Source organism: Osmia lignaria, chromosome 7 (genome assembly GCF_051020975.1).
Source record: "Osmia lignaria lignaria isolate PbOS001 chromosome 7, iyOsmLign1, whole genome shotgun sequence".
In the NCBI taxonomy this organism is placed as follows: domain Eukaryota; kingdom Metazoa; phylum Arthropoda; class Insecta; order Hymenoptera; family Megachilidae; genus Osmia; species Osmia lignaria.
The window spans coordinates 7,623,008-7,645,914 of record NC_135038.1 but is presented as its reverse complement, the minus strand read 5'-3'; the positions used below and the strand labels follow the sequence as shown (position 1 = coordinate 7,645,914).

The 22,907-nt window shown below is 34.9% G+C and overlaps 1 protein-coding gene across 2 annotated transcripts in view; it reads right to left on the bottom strand.

Annotated features, from left to right (window-relative positions):
- Positions 1 to 22,907, bottom strand: part of dpr1 (defective proboscis extension response 1) — a 221,829-nt gene that overhangs the window by 82,786 nt on the left and 116,136 nt on the right. For both annotated transcript variants that reach the window (XM_076689284.1, XM_076689285.1), the window contains exon 3: positions 4,565 to 4,775. In XM_076689284.1, the coding sequence (XP_076545399.1) occupies positions 4,565 to 4,775 (211 nt within the window). The remainder of the gene's footprint in view (positions 1 to 4,564; positions 4,776 to 22,907) is intronic.

Below are 22,907 nucleotides of genomic sequence, written 5' to 3'. Positions count from 1 at the left end.
AAAATTTTTAGTAAAATGAAAAATTTCAAAATACTCACGGCTCAGTATCAGAAATTACAAAGACAGACGTTTCTCTTGTAAAGTTAATTTCTTGAACTTCTGTCTACAGAAATATTTTAGTGAAATTCAATTCCAAAGAATACTGTGAAAATGAAATTCGGACGAAATTGCTACGTCAGAAATGTAATTATTAATTAGCGAAAAAATGGTTCACGGAAATATACTAGGTTCTTTCTTACGACATTAATTTTCAGAAATTTTATTCGTCGATAGTTACTCTAATTAGAGTTTTAATTAGCGTCGGCGTAAGTTATTTTCGGTGAAACGCAGCAGAAGAGAAGGTTGAAACCCGAGAGGCACGGTGCAATCGTAAATAAGACCGCAGACAGTCGGTGTTATGGTCGATGTTACCATTGAATAATAATTTTAAATTAAACGAAACGCCCGGAGGATGAAATTTAATTCAATCTCCGTAAAGGTACTCTCTTGGTGTTCGCACTCAAGTACTCGTAAAAGTAAAAAAAAAGTAAACTAATCTATTTTTACGCGCGTTCATTTATCCAAATTTCGTAGCATAAAATGAACTTGCATGAAAATTAAAAAAAAAAAGATGATATTATTTTAACGCGTTGAAAGCCACTACGAAAACAGCCATATTTACAATTTTTTCATTTTCCATTTCTTACCTTGGGAAATTAATAAAAAATTCCCATTGTATTTTTCCTTGAAAAAAGGGGTAATTAATCAAAGGAAATTTAATCATTTCCTTGTCACTCCATTTATCGAAATTTAATAACGACGCTTCATATTTTACTAATGAAACTGAAGGGGGGGTTAGTTAATGGTAGTGTAGAATATCCGAGTACAGATACGAGTAATTTATTTACGAGAGCTCGCGTCGAGTAGGCAGGCATCATAGCATGATTCCGTTTTCAATGAATATCGGTCAACCAAGCATAATATCACGATCAATTACGCAATCTGACGTACCAAAGCGAAACCACTATGCCAACTGATTCGCTGCTGAATTAACAATGCTTGAACTTTCGATGTAACGCGACCGTTACTCAAAACAGCCCTTAGAATTTCATTTAAATTGCACCTGTTTCGAGCGAATGTTATAATATTCAATTCCTGGATGCGGTCACACCCGTTTATCAGCGTATGCTTCGCACCCTGGCTCGTTTTCAGCCTGGTATCTTAAAGGGTTGACAATCGAACGAAGAAAGTAGAGAGAGATTTTCCGCCTTGGATAATTCTCCGCCTCTTCGAACGTATTCTGAAATAAGTCGCTGAGGAATCTAATAACGTGGAATATTTTCCAGACTGAATTCTGTTGTCTCGTTCTCGATGTTTTCAATCCGTTCTGAACAGGAAACGAGAACGTAATTCTATTTAATTAAAACTTTTGTTGCTCTATTCTTCTCCGACGTTGCTTTGTTCGCATGGATGTTAGCATTATTTGTCTGTCATTGTTTTTAGCTGGTTTATTTCTGATGTTGAAAAACATTATATGCAAGAATTTTTTTAATTAGGTCAATATCTTTAATATTTTCTCATTTTCTGATTTGATTATTATTGATTCATTTAAAGACTTGATTAAAATAATAGTAATTAGAGAAAATTGAAAATAAGGGCTGTTTCCTTCAATTTTTAAACAAAAATTAATATACTAACAATATGCACTCTTTGAAATTATTTTATAATTATTAATTATTCACTTTTATTTGTTGAAGCAAATTCACATAAGTGCTTACTTCCATTCTACTCTTGACACCACAACACCTAATTACCGACGTTCAACCCTTTCCACCGTCAATGTCTTGCACTGTGAAATCACGATCAGATCCGATACCAGCCTTCAACCGGAAAACATTAACCCTCTCCTCGTCTCGCATCATCCCTACTGGCGGCTTGCTTGACAACCCGATGAAAATGCTAATTAACTGGCGCGGATTTGGGAAACAATAACGGTGTCATCGAGGCTGGACAAAAGCAAAACAAGCCACCCCCCATTCGCAGTATCCTTCGGACATTATGTACGCACGAGTGCAACGATGGGGGTTTAATGGGGGTTCTCCTGACGATGCAGGAAATATGCATACATAAATTTAATATGTTAAAAAATAGAAAAGAATTTATTGATGATGCTTATTTAAAAATTTAATAATAAAATATAATTATTTTATTTATATTAAATTCTGGGCAGAATAAAATTTAATTTTTCTTATTTTTGGAACATTTTCATCATTTGTATGGGATTTCAACATTTTCTTTATCATTTTTATATCATTAAAATTGAACATAATATTTTTGGAACATCAAAAATAATTAACGAATGAAATAAAAGTTTAAAGCAGGGCGTACGATACAGTGTACGAGTTCGTGAATAAAAAAAAAAAGAACTTTTTTCCCAATCCTGTTTAAATTATCACCGATGAGAGAACGGTGGCTATTACCCAAAATTAAGCACGTTCCACCCTGAAACGATCTCAATTCACAGGCCAGCAAATTTCTCTCGTGCTTTTATCCTGTACGCGTAAAGTTTCGGTCTGTGCTTTTTGCCCGACGGATTTGTAAAATTGATTTCACCATCGAGTCCATGGTTTACGACTTCGACCGTTCGTTCGACGCACCGAAAGAAGGAAGATTTATTTCGCGCCAACTTTTTCTCTTGCTCGAGTACGAAACGATAGCGACGTTAGACGTTTCAGAGATTCAAATATAGAGGAGTTACAAGAAATTGTTGAAGGATTTTTCCGGATTTATAGAATCAGTAATGTTTGAAGTAAATCTTGGGAACGGTGATGTAGAACTGGGAACTTTTTTTATTATTTCGAACCTTAAGTGAAATTTTCAAATTCTAAAATTCTAAGATTCTAGTTCCCTAATATTCTAATATTTTAATAATCTAATATTCTAATATTTTAATATTCCAATACTCTAATACTCTAATATTCTAACTTCAAATCTAAGGTACAGAGATTGCGAGAATCTAAAATTCTAAGACTTTCTCGTAAAATCTCGTAATGCAAATGCAAGATATAAAACACTTCACCCTGTTAATAAAACTAAAAAATCTTTTCCACCCTAGAAAAGAATCCTAGTTACGCCAATGTTCATCGCAAAACCTTCCTTTCCCACCTGAGCCTCCATCTACTATCTCATACCGCCCATTTTCTTTGTCTGTGTTCACAATTATGACCTCGAGCTCCGTTGCTCATCTATCTTGTCAAGATTTTAATGTCAACCCTTGTCTACACGATTCTACATCCGCCAGACGAGCTACATAAAATTTCAACTGTTTCTTCTTACAGACTTGGCGATAAGATTAGACCGATACGAAGAAGGATCAAGTATTATTTTTTTTCCCAAGTTTCTTTTTAGACAACAATTGTGAATGGATTGTTGCGTCTGCTGTGGCTTTTCGCAAGCGTTGTAAGCCGGGATTCGTGCTTGAGACGTTTTCAGCTTGAGCCACGTAAGCGACGCGGATACGCGGATTTTCTGGCGCAGCCATTCAAGGGATTAACGATAGGTGTCTGCAGACGATACTTTTATTCTCAATCTTCGGCGACAAATTTTATTCCATACGTGATATTTTACTACCTATCACAGATAAAATAGAAATAGGCAGATACAACAAATTCGAAGTGAGGATCATTTTATGTAGGTGGCAAACTTTAATTTTGAAATGAAAACAAGAAAAATTCATTAATGGTAATTTTTCAATTTTTCTACTCAAAAATAACTTGCAATTCCTGCACGATATTGTCACAGAACGTAACGATAAGATTGTATGTCTCTCGTTGATTAGACACACGCTAAGATAAGTGAAACGCGATAATATCGTGTCGCAGGGTAATTACCACGAGTTACAGAACACGCTTTCCATGTTGCCCCGAAGGGGGTAAACCTTCGCCTTATAACAGCGAGTCACGCTCTTGTCACAAACTATCGTCCAAAAGTGACAAATCAAACCGTATCTATGGAACAGTCAAATTAGGAAAAAGAAAGGGGGTAATTTTATGCATTTCAATCTGCAGTCGATTGCAATCAAATTGCTATCCCGAACTCTCCTTAAAGAACCATTCTAATTTCAGAAATTTTCATTGTAACTTCAGAATCTTTAATGAATCTTGGTTCTACCTTTGCCAAGCGAAAACGTGGACATAATTTGCCACAAGCGTTGCCTTCAATTTCACAGTGAACGCGGAAAGTTTACGAGAATTCGGTTGCAAGTTGCTAAGTTATTGAACTGAGAAGATTAAGTTCTCGCCCAGCCAGTTATGCCAATATTGAAGTTAGTCTGTTTATAGTATACCTTAATTTCAGCAACCGCTATTAAAGTAGTTTGTTCGCGGGTTCATGTTATATTTTATAATTTTCAAGCACTCGGAAATATCTTACTAAAAAGGAAGTAGAGTAAATCCGTAAAAATCTAAAGATACAAAAATGGTTCCATCGATTGCTCCAATATCCATTGGGGATTTCGTAAGAAAACGAAAAGCATCCCCAGTGTCGTTGCTTGTATCACCGTCTGAATAATATAGGATGCACTTACCGATCACGTTCAAGCTGTAGTTCAACGACATCTTTGGTTCCGTGCTGACCTGGCACTCGTAAACCCCGGCATCTCGTTCTTGAGGAGACTTGATCTGCAGCGTCCAGTTCTCCGATTTCTCGGGATGGATCACTTGGAACCTTAGATCCGACGTGTACATGGAGATCCCCGTGCTAAGGATGTGCATGTCCCTTTTACGCATCCAGGACACCTGTCAAATAAACAGAAAAACTGGTTAATTAGTGCATAAAAGGTGAAAGAGCTCAAGTGTTGAGGTATCCTTGAACTATTCACATGAAGATTACTCGAGACGTACGCGTTTAAACAATCCCTTTCAAGGAGATTCTATTTTCACAACTGAGAGATTCGTTTATATTTGCATTTCCCTTGCTACTCGACCTTTTTTCCACCTCTCTTCTCTTAACTAATTGTAAGTAGACAAGATTAGGAAACCTAAAGAGGAACTTCCTTTTCGACCAAGAGTGCTTTAAAACATTCAATTATGGAAAATTTTGAAAATGAAAATGATACGAAATTGAAAATTAAATTGAAATTGTATGCGATTAACTTGATAATAATTTTAACAATTGTAATTTTAATTTACTACATTTTTGATTGTTGAAAAATAAACATATTCTATAATGTTTTATATTTCGATTAACGATGGATATTGTAAGTTTTGCAGTTAATTTTTCTTTATTCTTTTACACGCATGATACTTTACACGTGATGATGAAGTATACTTTTCATCTACCTAAACCGCACGAGTCGTGTTTCAAGGATTCATCGAAAATTTATTTCCCCGGTTGACGATCTTACGTGGCACGGTAATTAATAAAGTAAATTGTTGTCCGTGCAGAGTCATAAAATGTTCCAACACCGGAAACTGGTCCGACCACGGACTTGGTTACGGTATCGTTTCATAATTAATTTCGCGACTCCACTTTCCCGCCCACGTAGCGCGAAACTACAATTAAAAGCGTTTCGGACGTTTCCTCCGTGAAAAGTTTTTCCCGTACCAATTACCTCAGCTGACCACTCGCAGGGACAATGACAAAATTTAAGGTGGTTCACAATGCGAACTACGTACAGTACCGCACGCTGTTTTGCGTGTGATTCAGAGGTGGCTTTCCGGACAAATGACAATTAATCCTGACCATTAATTAATGGCCGCGGTCTACCATCAATTCAAGGGAAAAACCAGCTACGTGAAAACGTGATTTTGGTGCCCCAACGAGTTCAACAGCTATTCTAACCAGAAATTTAGTTTACAAGTTCACAGGATATTTATAACTAATTTATTTATTAAATCCGACAAAAATTAATTTTTTCAGGTTGAAACAAGAAACTTAAACTCATACCAGAATCGTTAATTTTTCAAAAATAATTTGTTGATGTAATAACAGGGCTGCTGGATAACAAGGTAGTCAACACGTTAATAAACTGTACAAGTTTCATTTTAATCTGTGCAAACGCCTAGTATAATTGAAAGATGCAAACGGCCGTGCAACATGTTATAATTATCGTCAAATAAACTTCCCCTGTAGGGCGAAGAGTAATTCGTTACTCCTGTACGTTGCTAGAGTATTCTAATTGTATTTTCCTCTCATGCATACATATCCGAATGGATGGTCGGGTCATTTACGATGCTCGAAGAGACTGGAGGATCACGTTTCTAAATGATTCGGTAGAGCGAATCAAACTTCACGGGCGAAAGGTACGCTTCGGTTGGAATTTAATTTTCAACTTCGAAGTTGCTAATGTAGCAGCCGATGCATCGTGGAAATGAATGAATCAACGGATATTGGAGTTGTAGGAAAATAAAAAATTCTATATTCCTTTACGAATTGTCCTTATTTTTTAATCATTGTAAAATTCAAAGGATATTTCTTTCAAATAAACATGACGATCAAATAGAACTACTTACAGGTTCATTAAAGTTCAAAATGATTTCACATCTCAAAATATTCATCGATTTCTTCGAATTTCCTTAATTATTTCATTACACTGTAACTAGGTACACAAATTACAGTAACACTATCACGTATACTGTACACGCGGGTGACTATCGCTTACAGTATTGATTGTAAATGATCGAACACTATTAGTAAGCCAGATTAATTTGACTAATTTGAATCCCTCTAGACAGGATCGGGTATAGTAAATCATAGATGGATAACTGAATATACAAACGAGTCAACGTGCATATCTTTCAAAATACTGCACTAAATAAAACATAGTCGTTGAAAATACTTAATGAATATTTCAAGCTTTTACGAAAGGTTGAATTTAAACGACGAACAAAGGCCTTTCTCGACAGTGGAATGGTTGAATCTTGCGAACTGACGTCGCGTCTTGGATGCATTCGAACCGAAGCGTGTCCCTCTTTCTCGCGAGAGTGCACGCTCGCGAGTAAATTTCGCGTGACGATGAAGTTTGATATTAAATTTTCGGACGAGCTTCCCAGTTTTCTCACTTGGAGTAACGCGAATGGCCTGCGGAAATTCAGACTACCTAGGCACAAAGGGAGCGAACGAGTTTCGACTAATTTCAAAAGACGAGACGAGAAGAAGCGTGACGCGTCTCGCTAAACGCGTTTTAGAAATTGCCAGTAAATTTCATCGCGACTCATTAAGCTTCGGGCGGGAGACTGACATTCAACCGTGGCTCTTTTTATTCTGATATTCACGGAACCAGTTTTATATACGTGAAATTAGAATTTTAGCGACGCGAATCTTTGTTCGTTTTGTGCGATTCATTTAGCAGCTTGTGGTGCAAAAGTGTCATTTATCAAGGGTGGTTTTTTCATTCATTTTCGATGCACTTTTTTCGTAAATGCTGCTAATGAAATTGAGATATTTCATCCGATGAATTCATTTTAGAGTTGTAGTTGAACGAGGGTTTTCGAAAATCTTGAAGACATAATTTACGAATTTCAATTGACACTCGAATGACGTAAAGCGGAAGCTAGATCTGCGGTTGGTTGCTTGATTTCCGTACAATTTACCGTAGACAAACTTTCGAAAGCAAGGACAAGAAGACGCCTGTGGACTCTCGGTACGATAACTTCGCCGATTGTCAAATCGCGAACTGGTTTTGTTCCTGTCCGAAGAGGTAGCCCATGCTAGCCTAAAACTTCTACGGATTACTTAGACAGCAGTTTGAATGGCGAGAGATATTTGGACGCCGGTGTTCTCAAATATCTTGCCCGTGAACAATGGACACGCTATGGCGGATAGATCGTTACGACTGCAACTACCCTTTCCTTCATTATGAAATCTCATACTCGGACGATGTACATGGATTATTGTTAGATATTCGGGGTATCTTTTCAAATTGATATAGAAATTGAGATAGAACATGTCTAATATTTGAAAGAATAAGTATTAATCATTATAATTATGTGGTTGATAAATTGATGGTTCATGAGAAGTGAAGTTATAGTATCATTAAAAGAACAGCATCTTCAGGTGGTCAAGATAGAACAATAGAAAAATACAACAAAGGAAGCATTGCTAACATTATTGTCTGAGAAAAAAGGAAATTTGAATGAGAATTCAAGTTTCTAAGAAGCAAGCTCTTTGTATGTAGGAAAAATACCTCGATAAAAATCTTTCTCTTATATCTTTGATCCAACTCTTAAGATCTTTCAAGGGTGTAATTGCGAATAATAGGTCACAGTTTGTTTGACGGTTCAAACAAAGGAGTCTTCAACTCAAGTCTCAAGCACATTTGCTCCTTTCTTTTCAGAAAAAACGAACTTCCTTTAAGATGAGAACATTGGGAAGCTATCTTGCTTAAATTAACGTTTGATTATTCATTTAGAGGTGACACGTACCTACTTGAATTTCTATTGAAATTGAGAAATTTAGAAACTTATAAATTTAGGGATTTAGAAATGTAGAAATTTAGAAAATGAAAAAAGATCCAAAATAGAATTTAACACTCTAATTTATATACTCAGTCTACTCCCACGTGCAATCAAAGAAATCTTAACGGAATAGATGAAAATATTTTTATGAAGATTGATACAGCATTGTGGTTCTTTGAAAGGAGGTCCGTTTTATTTTCCGACACCCCTCTTTTTTCGAATAGGAACGATATATTCACCGTTTCATGGATACGCATTCTACAAAGCCCTTTTTTTCAAGCTATTCAGTCACACTTTCACGCGTAATCTTTTTCATTCGTGGATGAAATCCGACCAATACTGGAACGCCGAAAGCTTTCGAGCTTTTAAGATAAGTGCTACATCGAGCATGAATGGCTATAGAATAACCAAGAATTGTTCGGCTTAATACGTCTCTGAACGACAGAATTTACACGTTTGAATAATATACGTAAAAATGATTTACGATATAACAGAATCATATTCATCAAATACTGTCATTGTTATTATATGTCACTCTGCAAAAAAATTTGTAATTATTCAAGCATGATTATTCTCTTCTTTACAGCTGAAAATTTTCAAATAATTGCAATTAGATATTATAATGATATGATGCAATAATGTATGATATCGTATTATAAAATAATAATTACAGATGCTAAGGCAAATATTCTCATTAGCAACCGCGTGGAATATTAATTATAAAGAAATTATATAGAAATGAATATTCTGATATTTCAAATTTCTTCCTAGCTTTTATACAGATAATTATTATTTCCTATTTACCATTTTTTAATTTTTTAGTCGTAGTATGTAATGATCTGTAAATGTCTCAAGAAGTTCCTCAAAAAGGACGAAATATAAAAAATAAAAATTAGAAGTATATTTACCCAACATTTTCTATTTATGCATAAAATTTCTTTAGATTAATCGTACAAGTGGAGTGGAAACATATTTTTTATCCACCTAAAGCTCGGCTAAACATTTGTTCGCCGAGTTAATAACAGCGAAAGGAAAGAGGAAACTATGTTCCCGGGGTGCGCACATTATTTAAGCATTTCTCGATACCGAGACGCGTTTCGAGGGCGTTCGCTGTTGTATTTTGCCCGCGATAACCGGCGTCTCCGGTGAATAAAAAATAGATCTCGAACTCTCCGAGGCACGGGCAACGATTTAATCCGCTGATTGCGCGGAACGTATAACCCCGGTCGACTCGCAATAACGTTCTCGATCTGCCGTATATTTGTGGAAATCGGTCGACACGATGGGATACGTTTATGAGTCATAAATCACCGTGGCAGGAAAGGGCCTCCCCGTATAAACCCTGGAAAACGTAAACAGGTATCGCGATATACGATTTTTTAAACGGTTCCTATCGCGGAGACTGCCAAAAATTTCGCGAACGGTAGAAACACGAGACCGTAACGGACCCCCAATCGATTTTTGAAACTCGTTACATATTTCTGTACACATACATTTTTTGTTTGCTCATAAACCATATGGAAATTCGAGTCCTGTTACTATTATTGCTGTTGGGAAAAAAAGGAAAAATTCGATATAAATGCTGGTCTAATTTTTATGTGTTTTTAATGAACGTGCGTCGAAGGTTTTTGTTAATTACGATAGTAATTGCAATTTGAACATGTTAGAATATTTAGATTTCAATTGTAAATTCAAATGAAATTTTATCTTAATTTATTAAGAATTAAATTATTTACTTAACCCCAATTTGGAATTCAATTAATCAAATTTCAACTGAGATTTCTACTTGGAAATATTTACTTCTTTTAAAAGAATTTCTATTAACACAAATTTCACTATACATAAACAAAAATTTCAGTGACGTGTAATGCAATTTCAGTGCAATTATTCAAAATTACAGCTCGGATAGTAAAGTGTTTCATGACAAAAGTTTCGAAAGAATTTCATCAGCTAATGGGTCCGAAATTTTCGTCGTAAGTTTCATCCGGTGTGTTAAACTGAACTATCCTCGCTACCTTGGGGCAACGAATAAAAATAAATGACAGGTGGTCAAGAAAGGAGCATCCAGACAAGCAGACAACATGGCCACGAGGTTGGAGGAAATAGTCGGGACTCGACTTAGCCGGCGCATTTGCAGATTGCATGCAGCACGATGCACCCAAGAGGACGCATCAAAGTAAACTTCTTCGGTATGCGCGACGTCGTTCGTTCCCGTTGGGAACACGCCTTCAAGCAACGCACTGAAATTTCGTTGGTAAGAAACGACCACCCGAAAATCTCGCGAGGAGGTTCATTCAACGAAACGCCGGGTCGACTACAATATTTTCATCTAGGTCGATCCAAAAAAGGAACATTTCTTTTTGTTGCTACCTACTATAGAATTCCTTCACTCGATTAGGATGAAAATGATTCGCTATATGTTAGAATATATTTAAAATTCGTATTAGATTATTCGATTTTTGGAAGTTTGGATTCTTAGTTTATTAAATAAATATTATTTCTAAAAGTACCCAAATTTTTCTTTAAATCTAAGAATGTAAATATATATAAATTTAATTATTTTCGTGATGGAACATCGGTTGATACATGGGATATTTGACATCTTAATCCAGCCTAATCTAAAGCATTTCCCTCTGGGTTAAAAGCTTCCGATGACATAATCCCCAGTTATCAAGCTTTCTCACGGATATTCCTAAAATTCGTTGAAACTTTGCGCAAAAGATAAGACTCGCGTACACAACCGATGTTCGTCTGGCAACGTTTTCGCTTGCACAGTTATCAGAACTTTTAACAACTCGCGAATCTTTCCGCCTTGTTCCATTTGCGACCAGGTTTTCGGGAGTAAGCTTTGTGTCACGATGAATGACAGACCATTGAAAAGGGATAAAACAAACAGAGAGGAAGTTGCGTGTTTCGCGATGAGACATACGACAAATATCTAGGATGAAAGTTCGAGGAAGAAAGAAACATTGGAACAGGGGAAAGAGAAGCATCGGTACGGAAAACATTTCTATTGATACTTTTCTTGTCGACAACAAGTGGGCACTTACTGGAATATTCTTTGACACATTGATTGTTACAGTGAAATTTGACATGTGTAGAAAGACACATTATAATATATATGAAAAATATAAAAATTTCAAGTTTTCAATTTCAGTTTTTATTAATTTATTGCCCTAGGTGTATCATTGGTTTACTGTTAGAATTTTTAGAATTTCAATATTAGAAAATTAGAATATATACTATCACACGGATTATAGGCTATTAGGAATATTAATAATTAATTCTTTATTCTAATATTCCTATTTCATAATTTAGATTATCACTATAATTTCAGGTGCTCTAATTTTAATTCTATGATAATTCTAATGCTTACTAATTTTAATAAAAGTAATATAATATTTGATAGCAGAATCCTATACCACCATAGAACTACACTAGAAAGAAAAATATTTTAACTAACATGTTTTATTCGACGAAAAGTTGTAGCAAACGGTGTCACTAGGACGAATTGGCAGCAGGTACGGAATCGTTATCAGGAGATGAGATATTCCAGCCTTGCTAGGATCGAGGAAACTTGCATCCGGCGTGTAGGCGATAGAGAGGACAGGGGGTACGATGACAACGAGATAGGAACAGAGAGAGAAGGAGAAAGATTTTTGCTGGTCAGAGAGAACACGAAGGCTTGGCGTAACGCCACCCAAACGAATATTGCCAATAAACTGCCAATCCAATTTAGCTACGCAGAAAATACTGCTGCTCGTCGTTACGAACAGCATTGACTTTTCATCGGCTGTTCTTGATTCTGTTTTCTGTTCCTGACAACCTGTTTCAACCAAAGGAGAATATAAACGTCTATCCTTTAACTGTCGAATACTTATCACGTATTAAATAATGAATTTATTGATCCTTACAGGCGGATTCAAATTGAGAGTACTTCTGATAAATAATTACATTCTAATTATTAATGAAATTAAGCTTTCTACTTGGAAACACCACTGAGAAATATTTATCTTTTATTATAAAAGAAAATAATAATTATTTCTCTGATCTAATAAGAAATGGATATATTCAGCAATAATTATCTAAATATCGTGCTAACTATTTTATCTGGTTTTTTGAATATATTTATATAACCACAGTCTAGACAAGAAAAATATCCAATTGTCTGTAGCACGATTAAAAGTTTTTGTGAGCAAAGAAAATCGTATACAAGTCCGCGAAGATACGAAAACAGAATGAAAAGGAACCTCTGCAACGACCGGTTGGAAAATGAAGCGAAAGAAATAAAAGCTCGGTTGTACGTGCGATGCACTTTTACTGCATCATCGAGGTAGATATTTGTTTGGGCGCGGTATCAGTAGTGTAGCTTTTTCTGTGCCTGGAATTTCAAAGTACCGCAAATTACATTTGCTTCCCATAGTTTTCGGATATGCTCTAGCGAACGATCGAAAACACTGAGTGTTTGTTTCGCGATTGAAACAAAAGCTTCTTTTATTATCATTTGCTTTGTATAAGCTTCGTTACATGTACGTACTCAGATTCAAGTTGCATTTCCTTTGACGTTTAACTAACTCTATAATGTTGTTCTTGAAATAAAATAGACATTTTTATCTCTGTTGTTTCTGTCAACTTTATTAACATTTTTTTTATGCGGTTAAAATTTGAAGCAGGAAACAATTTAAAAATAGGTCACTTGGAACATTTATTAATTATTGAAACTTGTATTGTTGTAATTTATTAAAACTTTTTTTAAGCCAAGAAGAGCAGTGTAATAAATCGCGACAATTCTGTATCTAATTTAAATTTAAAATATAAGAATTTTAATCAGTAATTAATACACGAATAATATACTGTCAAACATCAGTAACTTTTCATTCGACTGTCTTTACACTTGATGCCCATTTTTCGAGCGTGCAAGGTGTTCCTCCCTTTGATATATTGTTACAGAGAATCCATTTTTCATTCGTTGTAATCAATCTGTCGAAAAATAGATCGACGTTCCGACAACTGACAGGGGACGAGCAAATTCTTGTTTGGTCAGCGAAATTCTTTCCCAACGATTCGCCGTGAAACTCGAACGCCGCACTTTCAAACAAATTTCAGGACGTTTTATAGCTTTTCGAACGGTCGTACGATGCGTTTCGACGTCCTTTGTAGCTGTAATAAACAGTGGAATGGAATTTTTTCGGGGTCAAATTGCCTGTGAAACTTGTGCATTGACCCTTAAAATTTGTATCGTCAAATCAAAATCTGATGGAAATCTAATATAAAATAATTATTGTTCTATTCAAGAGTTCTTTTTTAAAATTTATACTTGGGAAAAGTGAAAGGAATGCTAAACACTTTTCTGATATACTATTAATTGAAGGAGAACAAGAATCTGAAATGGCAAGTGATAATCGTTTCCCGAGTACAAAGGGGTAAGAAACGTTTGTAGGCGGAAGAAACACGAGGAATCTTGTAGCAACGCGGGGTGAGATATGTATTTAGGCCGACAGTCAACATAGAAACTAGGAATATTCAGTTAGCGGTAGCGTAATCTAAACTAATCTGGTGCAATCTCACGCAGAGTCACCTATACACGTAGCAAGTGCTCGGAAGTTTATTTACCTGAAACGAACGTTTCATCGTAGCCGTATCAATTTGCAACGGGAACGTTGTACCATTCAACTGAATTATTGCGAAGAATAATTGTACGAACGGAAATTGAGTTCCCCGTGAATTGCTTCCGAAGTTTCAAAGCATTTTACCTGCTAACAGTACTCGGTGATTATTTTCGAATGAAACGATAGAAGGGAAGCCCTTTTCTTTCTTAATTAACAGAACTCCAGTGGGTAAATGATCGATTTAATTAACGCATTAATTCTCTATCCTTATGAAAAATTTTCTTATCAATTTTTATTGATTATCACAGTACATATAACTTTGATTTTCCACAGGGTGGTGAAAAGGTGGTTACGATGGTTTGTGGAAAACTTTTTCAAACTGTGAAGCCCAAAACTTTATCGTTTCACGACGGAAACCTTCGTCGAGCAATACCGTATAACCGCACGCACTAAACTATGGATTTACGAGATACCGATTGCTATTGAAAATTATGTAATAAACCCAAGAAGCACGTATAGTCTTAAAACGCTTCAAAAATTTTGATACCACAAATAACTTTAGTAGAATTTCAAGTATTTTATTTTATAGTTAAGGAGTTTGAAATGCAATTGCCATAAATTCAATGCAGATTGCTTTGGCACATATTTGACAATAAAAAAAAAAAAATGAAAATATCATTCTACAAATGATATCAAAGATTGTCCGATTGAACATGATAAATATTTTGTTTCAAAGGGTTTAGATCACTCGATCCTCAATTTACTTCTGGAGATGTCTTCTTTGTTGGTACGTCTATTCAGCACTTCTCCAAACTATGCATTCATGAGTATGATGCTCGCGATCAAGCCGTAAAAATAAAGAAGCGTCGGTTCCCCTGGAATTTCCCGCCTTTGATATTGCGAATTCCGTCTTACATATCTGTAGAAATGGAATCAGGCGAGCGTCAAAGTACGTTTCACGGTGTCTCCTCTTTCGACGAGGATCCCGTGGAGATTCATCGATCCGACGTGAATACGACAGCTGGCTTCTTGCTCATTTTGGCCTCTGATCTTCAGCGTAAGACTGCACCAGGTCCCTCGGGAAGGGAACGTAATTAACGCTGAAGATCAGACAAACTTGTGCATTCTGCCTGCTATGAATCGAACACCCAGATCTGATGCTTCAAATTGATATGCCGTAAGTGCCATTCCGCGGTATCCCTATGAAATTAGTCATTGTTTGTTGTAATTGAGAAACAACCATTTTATATTGTAGAATTTAACGGGGGATTTATGTTGTTATTTGATGGAACTTTAAGTTTCTGATTGATTTACCACAAGTGCTATTTTTTAACACTTTTATGTTTGAATATTCAAATTATTTAACCCTTTCATTCTCAAATTATCTAAGAAATTATTTTTTCTTATTTTTATCCTTATTATATAACACATAAATGATATATAAAAATATTTTAATTCGCTTCCAAATTCGCTTATTAAAATTTATGCGATGTTAAAAGAAGCTGTTAAATACTCGTGAATATAAAAAAAATACATGATAATGATATTTTATTTCATAATTTAAAATATGTAGGTTAATAGGTACACTTAAAACGAAGGAGTTAATAGTTACAGTACTTTTCTCCCTGTTCCACGTTTATCGTTCCAGAAAGAATGCCAAATGTTACCGTATTCTGTACGTAAAACAATTTCCCGATCCGAAATGTTCATAATAAAAGCCAGGTATAAAGTATTCTCACCTAGCCCTTTTACGATCGTCAAGATTTCCCCTGGAATTCATAACTTTAGTCGCAAAATGCAACACTGCCTTGTAGATCTATTGCGTAAAAATTCAAATAAAAGAAGGAAGTATACATTTTGTTCTACTATAACCATAACTATTACAAGCCTAAGTTTTACTCATAAATCATAAAGTTACACCTGTTTTCCTGGGATACTACCAGCTGTAAATATTATTTTTAATTTTTAAAATGTACTGTAGTTCATAATAATCAAACATTCTATAGATCAAGTGATCGATTTTGGAAACTTTCAATTATTAGAAAACTTAGAACGATAAATTCACCTCAAAGTCCTATTCGACCCCCAAGTAATTCCCTAACCATAAATCTTTGCTACCTCTGTTACTAACACACTCTCTATAAAGGTCCTACCCAATGAAATGTTAATACTCACTGATAGGTACAATAGAGTTTGTATCTCTATCTTAAGAAAATGACACTAATTTTTAATAAAAATGAACCCTAGATTGCTTTTTCTTAATTGTAAATTTTCTAGAAAAAGTGTAAAGCAAGGGATTAACTCTTTGATAGTTAATTGCTGATCAATAACTCGATAAAATTTATTATTTATAAGTTCAAATAGCTAATTAGGGAAATTTCTAATTATAAAGGGCGATTCAAAAGTCACGAATTCCACACAATTCTAGGGATTGCTTGAATTCTGGATCACCCTGTTGGTTGAAAGTGGTTAAGAAAAAATTCCAATCTGTATAGGTGATGGATTTTCATGCAAATTCAAGTGACATCAACACGTTAAAACGTTAATTATTGCATTCGTCTTTGAAACGCGACAATAGTGAGAAGAAATTGAAGAGCAGCAACTGTTAAAAAATTCCATTCCTTTCAAGGAGTCGTTGCACGGACACTCGAACATCGGAGTGGATCGAACGAGCAAAGGAAAAGCGTACGTATTTAGATTGAGCGATATCTTGCAGAGATTCCTATCGAGAGAGAATGCTTTTGTGCAGACAGCAATATGTTCTTTCTTGCTGCTGACAGATATGAATGGCTCGCTGCTGTAAAAGCTGGGAAAGTTTCACTTGCTTTCGAGCCTGTCCTCTCCCTTTTTTCTTTCACTTCTACGCTCGTTAACCCCGCTTGCACTAAGAATATTTTCGTCGTCAGAAACGCTTAACAGATTCCAGCTTTCATCTCAAGTAAAAGCTCGATACGTAGCATCTGACAACCGATAAAAATCGATCTGTATAAGCTTTACCGAACGATTAAAGAAGATGGAACGTTGTTATTAGCTGACGTTTAAAGGTTTTTGTTGGAACAGAAAAAACGACGTTACACGGAAGTATTCTGATCGATTTTCTATCATTCGTGAGTTTTATCGGGTCGATAACTTTTTTAACGATAATAACGATAATAAAACTCTTATAAAGATTTATTTGTATATTTTAGATTTTAGAAGATAATTGTTTATTTATAAGAAATGAAAAAAAAAATAATTTTAATAGTCTATTCTTGGAAAATATCTTATTTTTAATTCTAGATCCTTGGATCATGGTGGAGTAAAGTAAAAAATCTGAAATAATAAATTAAAGTAAACCTAAATATTTCCTAAAAATGATTATTCTACCGTGGACTCTGAATTGTACTGTGGTGCATTAATTAAAAAATTATCATGAGAAACCCTAATTATCCACGACATTGATACATTATTCAAGAAAAGATTATTATCATCTGTTATGAGGACCATTTACCAACGAACGTAATCTCAGGATTAATATTTCAGTACTTAATAACACCCGGTAAAATTAACACAAGATTGAAATAAATAAATGTCCCATGAAAAATTGGTGACTAATATATACTGTGATTAGTATAAAAATTATGAACTACGATCCTGTACATCGTGCTGGAGTATCGCGTGCACAGTTTACATTTATCTGCACATAAATTTCCACGAAAGTACTTGAAACAGAGATAAAACGCTTTGATCGATAATTCACCTAGCGATTTGTAAGGAAGTTAAAAAGTTGTCACATGATATCATTAATGCAAACTAGGATCATTTATATGTGAAATAAATATGCATGATTTGCATTTAACAGTAATTTTAAAAGCAATAAAATAAACGTTTAATTGTACTTGAAATACTATCCAAGTTGGTCACATTTCAATTATAATATGCAACGAATGCTTTATCTGAGGTGTCAAAAAATAAAATCAGGTGACGAAATCTCGACCTCCTCATAATTTAATGAGTCGGATTTTAATCGTTCCCGTTAATTAGCCAGTACCGTTCGATGCATTACCAGTCGACGTTTTGTTTCACCCAGATCGTAGTTCGTTGTTCAACGTGAAAATAATTTCTCGCGATTCATCCCCCTTTGCGTTCGAGTTGCAATTGTAATTGCTCTCGCGTATATCGTTCGCGTAAACCCTATTCCCATAAAACAGTTCTATTAAATTGAGAGAGCGAGAAATCGTGTCGATAAATTTATTCAGAAATTTCCAGCCACCTCCCGTGTGCTGACGTTAGAATTAATTTACACACGGCGTTTTTAATTGTACGTAGAATTATTGAAATTCTTAACTCGTTCGAAAATGCATTATTTTCGAAGGAAACGTTGTTCCATGAAATTCATTCGCCACTGCGTCTAGCTTTTAAGGCTTTAATACTGTTAAAAACGTCACCCAACATGCTCGTCGGGATAGAGGGATCCGTTGAAAGCTTGAAAGCATCAGCTTGTGTTTCTTTAATCTGCATCAGCTGCAAAATCGAGAAAATTCCGAATCCCCAATCGAATTCGTGAATTCTATTCAAAAATTTTCAAAATTCTTTAAAGAGGGATGACATATCGTTTAATAATTCCATGAAATGTTCCCCATTCAAAAATTATATTTTGCTTCCAAATCAATTTCTTAAAAACTTTCAGTATTGTAACACAATGGTATGTACACTTTTACAAAATATTTACCAAAAAGAAATAATCTCCGGACGAAATTTGTTAGAAGTGATATCGCTTTTAGAGAACGCAAACTTCTGTTACGTTTGCTTCTGGTTTCATTCGAAAACGAAAAGAAATATCTGAAAATAGCTAGGAGAGATATTTTTTGAATCGAACATTTTTACTGGTTTTTCGTATGTGCAAACGTCACAAAGCAATCTCTGTCAGACGCACGCTTTGAACGATGCAAGCGCCAGCTTCCAATAGAAAAACAAATAAACATGGAGATAATTATGAAGAAACGATACGCGAATCTACTGATAAAGCAAGGAATATTGAAATATTGTATAGTCGCGGGCATAAGGATCCTTGTCTACAAAGAATCCTTTGGAGAAGCCAGTTGAATAGCAGAGTGGTGGCTGGTTTTTTCTCAGTGGTCCGATCCTTTGCGAGCCACGACAAACGACTACAAAATCGACTTTAAGGAGCTTACAAGCCTCGATTCTCGTCCCCTGAAGGATCCCCTCGAACATTATAGCCTACGATATGTTTCGGTAGGATGTTTCCGTCGCCGGTCACCGTACCGGCGTGAAATTGCAACCTGAGCAAAACGATATTACTGCATCCAGCACATTATCGAACGCATAAATGTCACTCGAAACTCATAAATTTATTTCTTGCGCACCGTTGAATATCGTCTCGGTGCTTGAATCGTATTCGTACCCGGAAATGGAAAAAACTGAGGTGCATTAGGACTAGGATGCATGGACCAGTTTATGATACTGATTTCGCTATAGTATTATTTAGAACATTGCACTGGTATTAACTCATAATTGATAAGAAAAGGTCTATCATACTTCAGTAATTTTTATTTTTCAAGGGTCAATTCTGTACCTCAGCAAATAGAAAATGAATAAATGGCTACGCACGGTATATTTATGATCCCCATTTAATTGTACTAATCGAATCAGGCGTTTCCTTGAAAAGGACAAATCTCGAGTATCTTCTATAACAATAGTAAGGGGTATCGTAAATGCCGATGAACATAGAATGAACAGAACGCGAACAATGAAATGGCTGTGGGCACCTACCGTAGTTTCCGTGGCGTAAGTCAAGCAATATTTAGTGATAAAGCAGTAGAGATGAAATGGACTGAACTATCTATGGTATTCACAATAGGTTCTATGTGTACTTATAGACCCTTGCTAGTATATCAACATTTTGCTGCTACTGGTTTTCAATTTTCCAAGGAACGCCCTTTTGTGTTGAACGATTCATTGGTTAATGGAAATCCATGAAATACAGGATTTTTTAATTGAAGAAGCAACGAAAAATATTTGACCACTGGTTTTCTACAGAATTTAATCAAAACATAATCAGAGTTTAAAAATAATATCAGATTTTAGGGAAAATATTAAAAAATACTGTGAAAAGGTGTAATATAATGATCTTCAATACTATGCAAGGTATAATTTAGAAATAAATAATAAAATATTTTACTCTTGCTTTTTATCAAGTTTGATATAGCTCTATGTAATTTTACATACTATCATAGCTTTTTGTAAAGTATTACAGATTTTATTCTACATTTTCAATTCACTTTCTTAAGTAGGTCAAGTTACTGCTTGCATTAGCTACAAAACTCTGTATAAGGGTTTGAATAAAAGTATTTGGTAGAGAACCACTGATCATCACATTTTCCTCGGCGCTAATATAAATTCCTTTTATGCATAGTACTTGCGAGCAATCCAATATCAGACCCAGAGTCTGATTTAGGTCACTCCTTGGTACCCTTTTTCCATTTTGTATTTTATCATTCGTTTTTTCAACACCAAAAAATATAGTAAATATACAGCTGAATTGCAAGTTAATTTGCGATAGAAATTTACCTCACATCATACACACAAAACGTTAATTACTCTTATACCTATGAATTAACTGAAGTATCTCTTAATGAACGAAATAATTTGGTAAAAATTTGGTTCACGCAAGTAATAAATTTTCTCTGGAATAATTTTAATTTTTCGTTGATATTAAATCCGATGAAAAGATTTATTAAATTTTCAACGTTTTCCATTTATAAAAATTAAAAAATCCCAACATGATATATAGCAATTTTTTAAAATAAAATTCATGGAAAATTTTATGAAGATGGTTACAGGAGAGACCACGCATAAGAAAATAAAGAAAGGATTCTCTTGTCTCCATTTTCCCCATGTCAAGCACTCAATACTTGAATCATTTCAATTCACAGAAGCAAGGATTTAGAAGGCAGTCTTTTATCCGATACGAAGAGGGGAAAGTAGCGATGTCGCAAGCATCAGAGAAGATCTTCTACAGGGAATGTTTCTGTTTTTCTGTCACAGTGTAAAGGGTGGAAAATTTCGAGGGAGGAAATCCGTGAACGGCGTCCCAAGGACGGGAAAGTTCGGCGGTTTCGCGACTCGTCGTGACAGTGGATTGGAGAAAACAAAATTTCCCGTATACGAGCAACGAAAGGTAAATTTCAGGAGGGAAACGTTACGTCTGGTAGTAGAATCGGAGTAAATTCAATCTGAAACGCTGCATCGTTCGTTGTCGCGGAAGGAAGACGGAAATCGTCGAAAAATCGTTGTTCGTTTCTTTCGTTCGCAAAATGGACCGACACAGGGGTGAGAAACAAGAAACTACATCTCGAGAAAACTCTGCGCTCTGTTTAATCCCGATGAAGAAATATAAAATTCAGGCTACAACCGAATACTACCCGATAAGAATTTGTACGAGTCATTTTTTTATTTTTGAGAATATTTGAACACGAAAGTGATAAAAATATTTCAAAATAACACTCGTGTCATATAAAGTTTAAAATGTGATTGGACAGTGAAAGATATTAAAAAATGTATTTGTTAATTTTGACAGATGCTAATGCAATTTAATCTTGGACGACTTAAAGGATCGTTATGTCACAAAGGTTTCATAGAGTAGGTGGCTGCAATCGCTTATGAGCGATAGACCTTTTCATTTAATGCAATGCAAATCCAGGTATTTCCCGTGAAAAAGCTTCGATGCGATAGCGTCATAAATCAGAGAGCCGACTGACTTGGAAGATTCAATTTACCGACGTCGACGGTAGCACGGTTTCTGCAGTTAATTAATCTTCATAATCCTATGAACGGGGCATCGTCTTAAGATACATTTCTTCCGCTATTCTTCAATATGCGAACGAAGCAAGTATCGATTTTGTATTTTCCTGTCTCATTTGAATTTTAAAATAAAAAGTAACTATTATAAATTTTAATGACTTTTTAAAATTCTTCTAACATACAGTGTTTTATTTAATTCATGTTTCAATAAAAAAACTGAATAAAATTTGTGAGAAAAATTTAATTTGCAATATTTTCATTTCATTCTGTATATGCATTATTTAATAACGTTAAAATTAATGTTAACTATTAATACACGTGACGATTTTCTAATTGCACTTTATCAAATTTCAGCGCTGCATTTTAATTTGTAATTCATAATTGATTACATTCGTTATACAGATCGTAAAATTTACTTCCATAGAATGTAAAATGCTTGTAGCAGTATCGTATCGGTGATCTGTTTACCGACGAAAATCATGAAAAATGAACCTCAATACATCAATTTCGAAGTTTTCTTCATGCATTACACATCTGTAGCCTCTCGTGCACAGTATAATGGGATTACGTGTCAAAACAACCACTACTTTGTAAAGAAATATTGAACAAATTATATCCAGCTCGCAATCTAACATCTTTCGTACAAAAAGCATAACAAACTCAAAAAATATTAATTGAAAAATACCAAAATCAAATTGTATTATATCACAAAATTATGATCTTTCAAAAAGAATAATTGACAAAAATTAAATTGCAGAAATGGAAGCTTAATTACACTGAAAGTTTTGTAAAATTGTTCCAAAAAATTACATACTAGTGATTATTAAAAAGGGGTAGCTAACGTCATTGACGAAAATTATGATTTTTTTATAACTCATTAAATGTAATTTCTGCTAGGTCAATTTATCTCTTTGGGATCACAGGTCTGCGCATTAATTTCGTTCGATTTATGATAGATACTCGTGAAAAGGGTAATTGGAAATTGATTTCTTCCCTGACACAATTCTTCGACGAAATCCTTTAATCTCATCGCAACTGTGTAAAATTACTCGCCACCAGT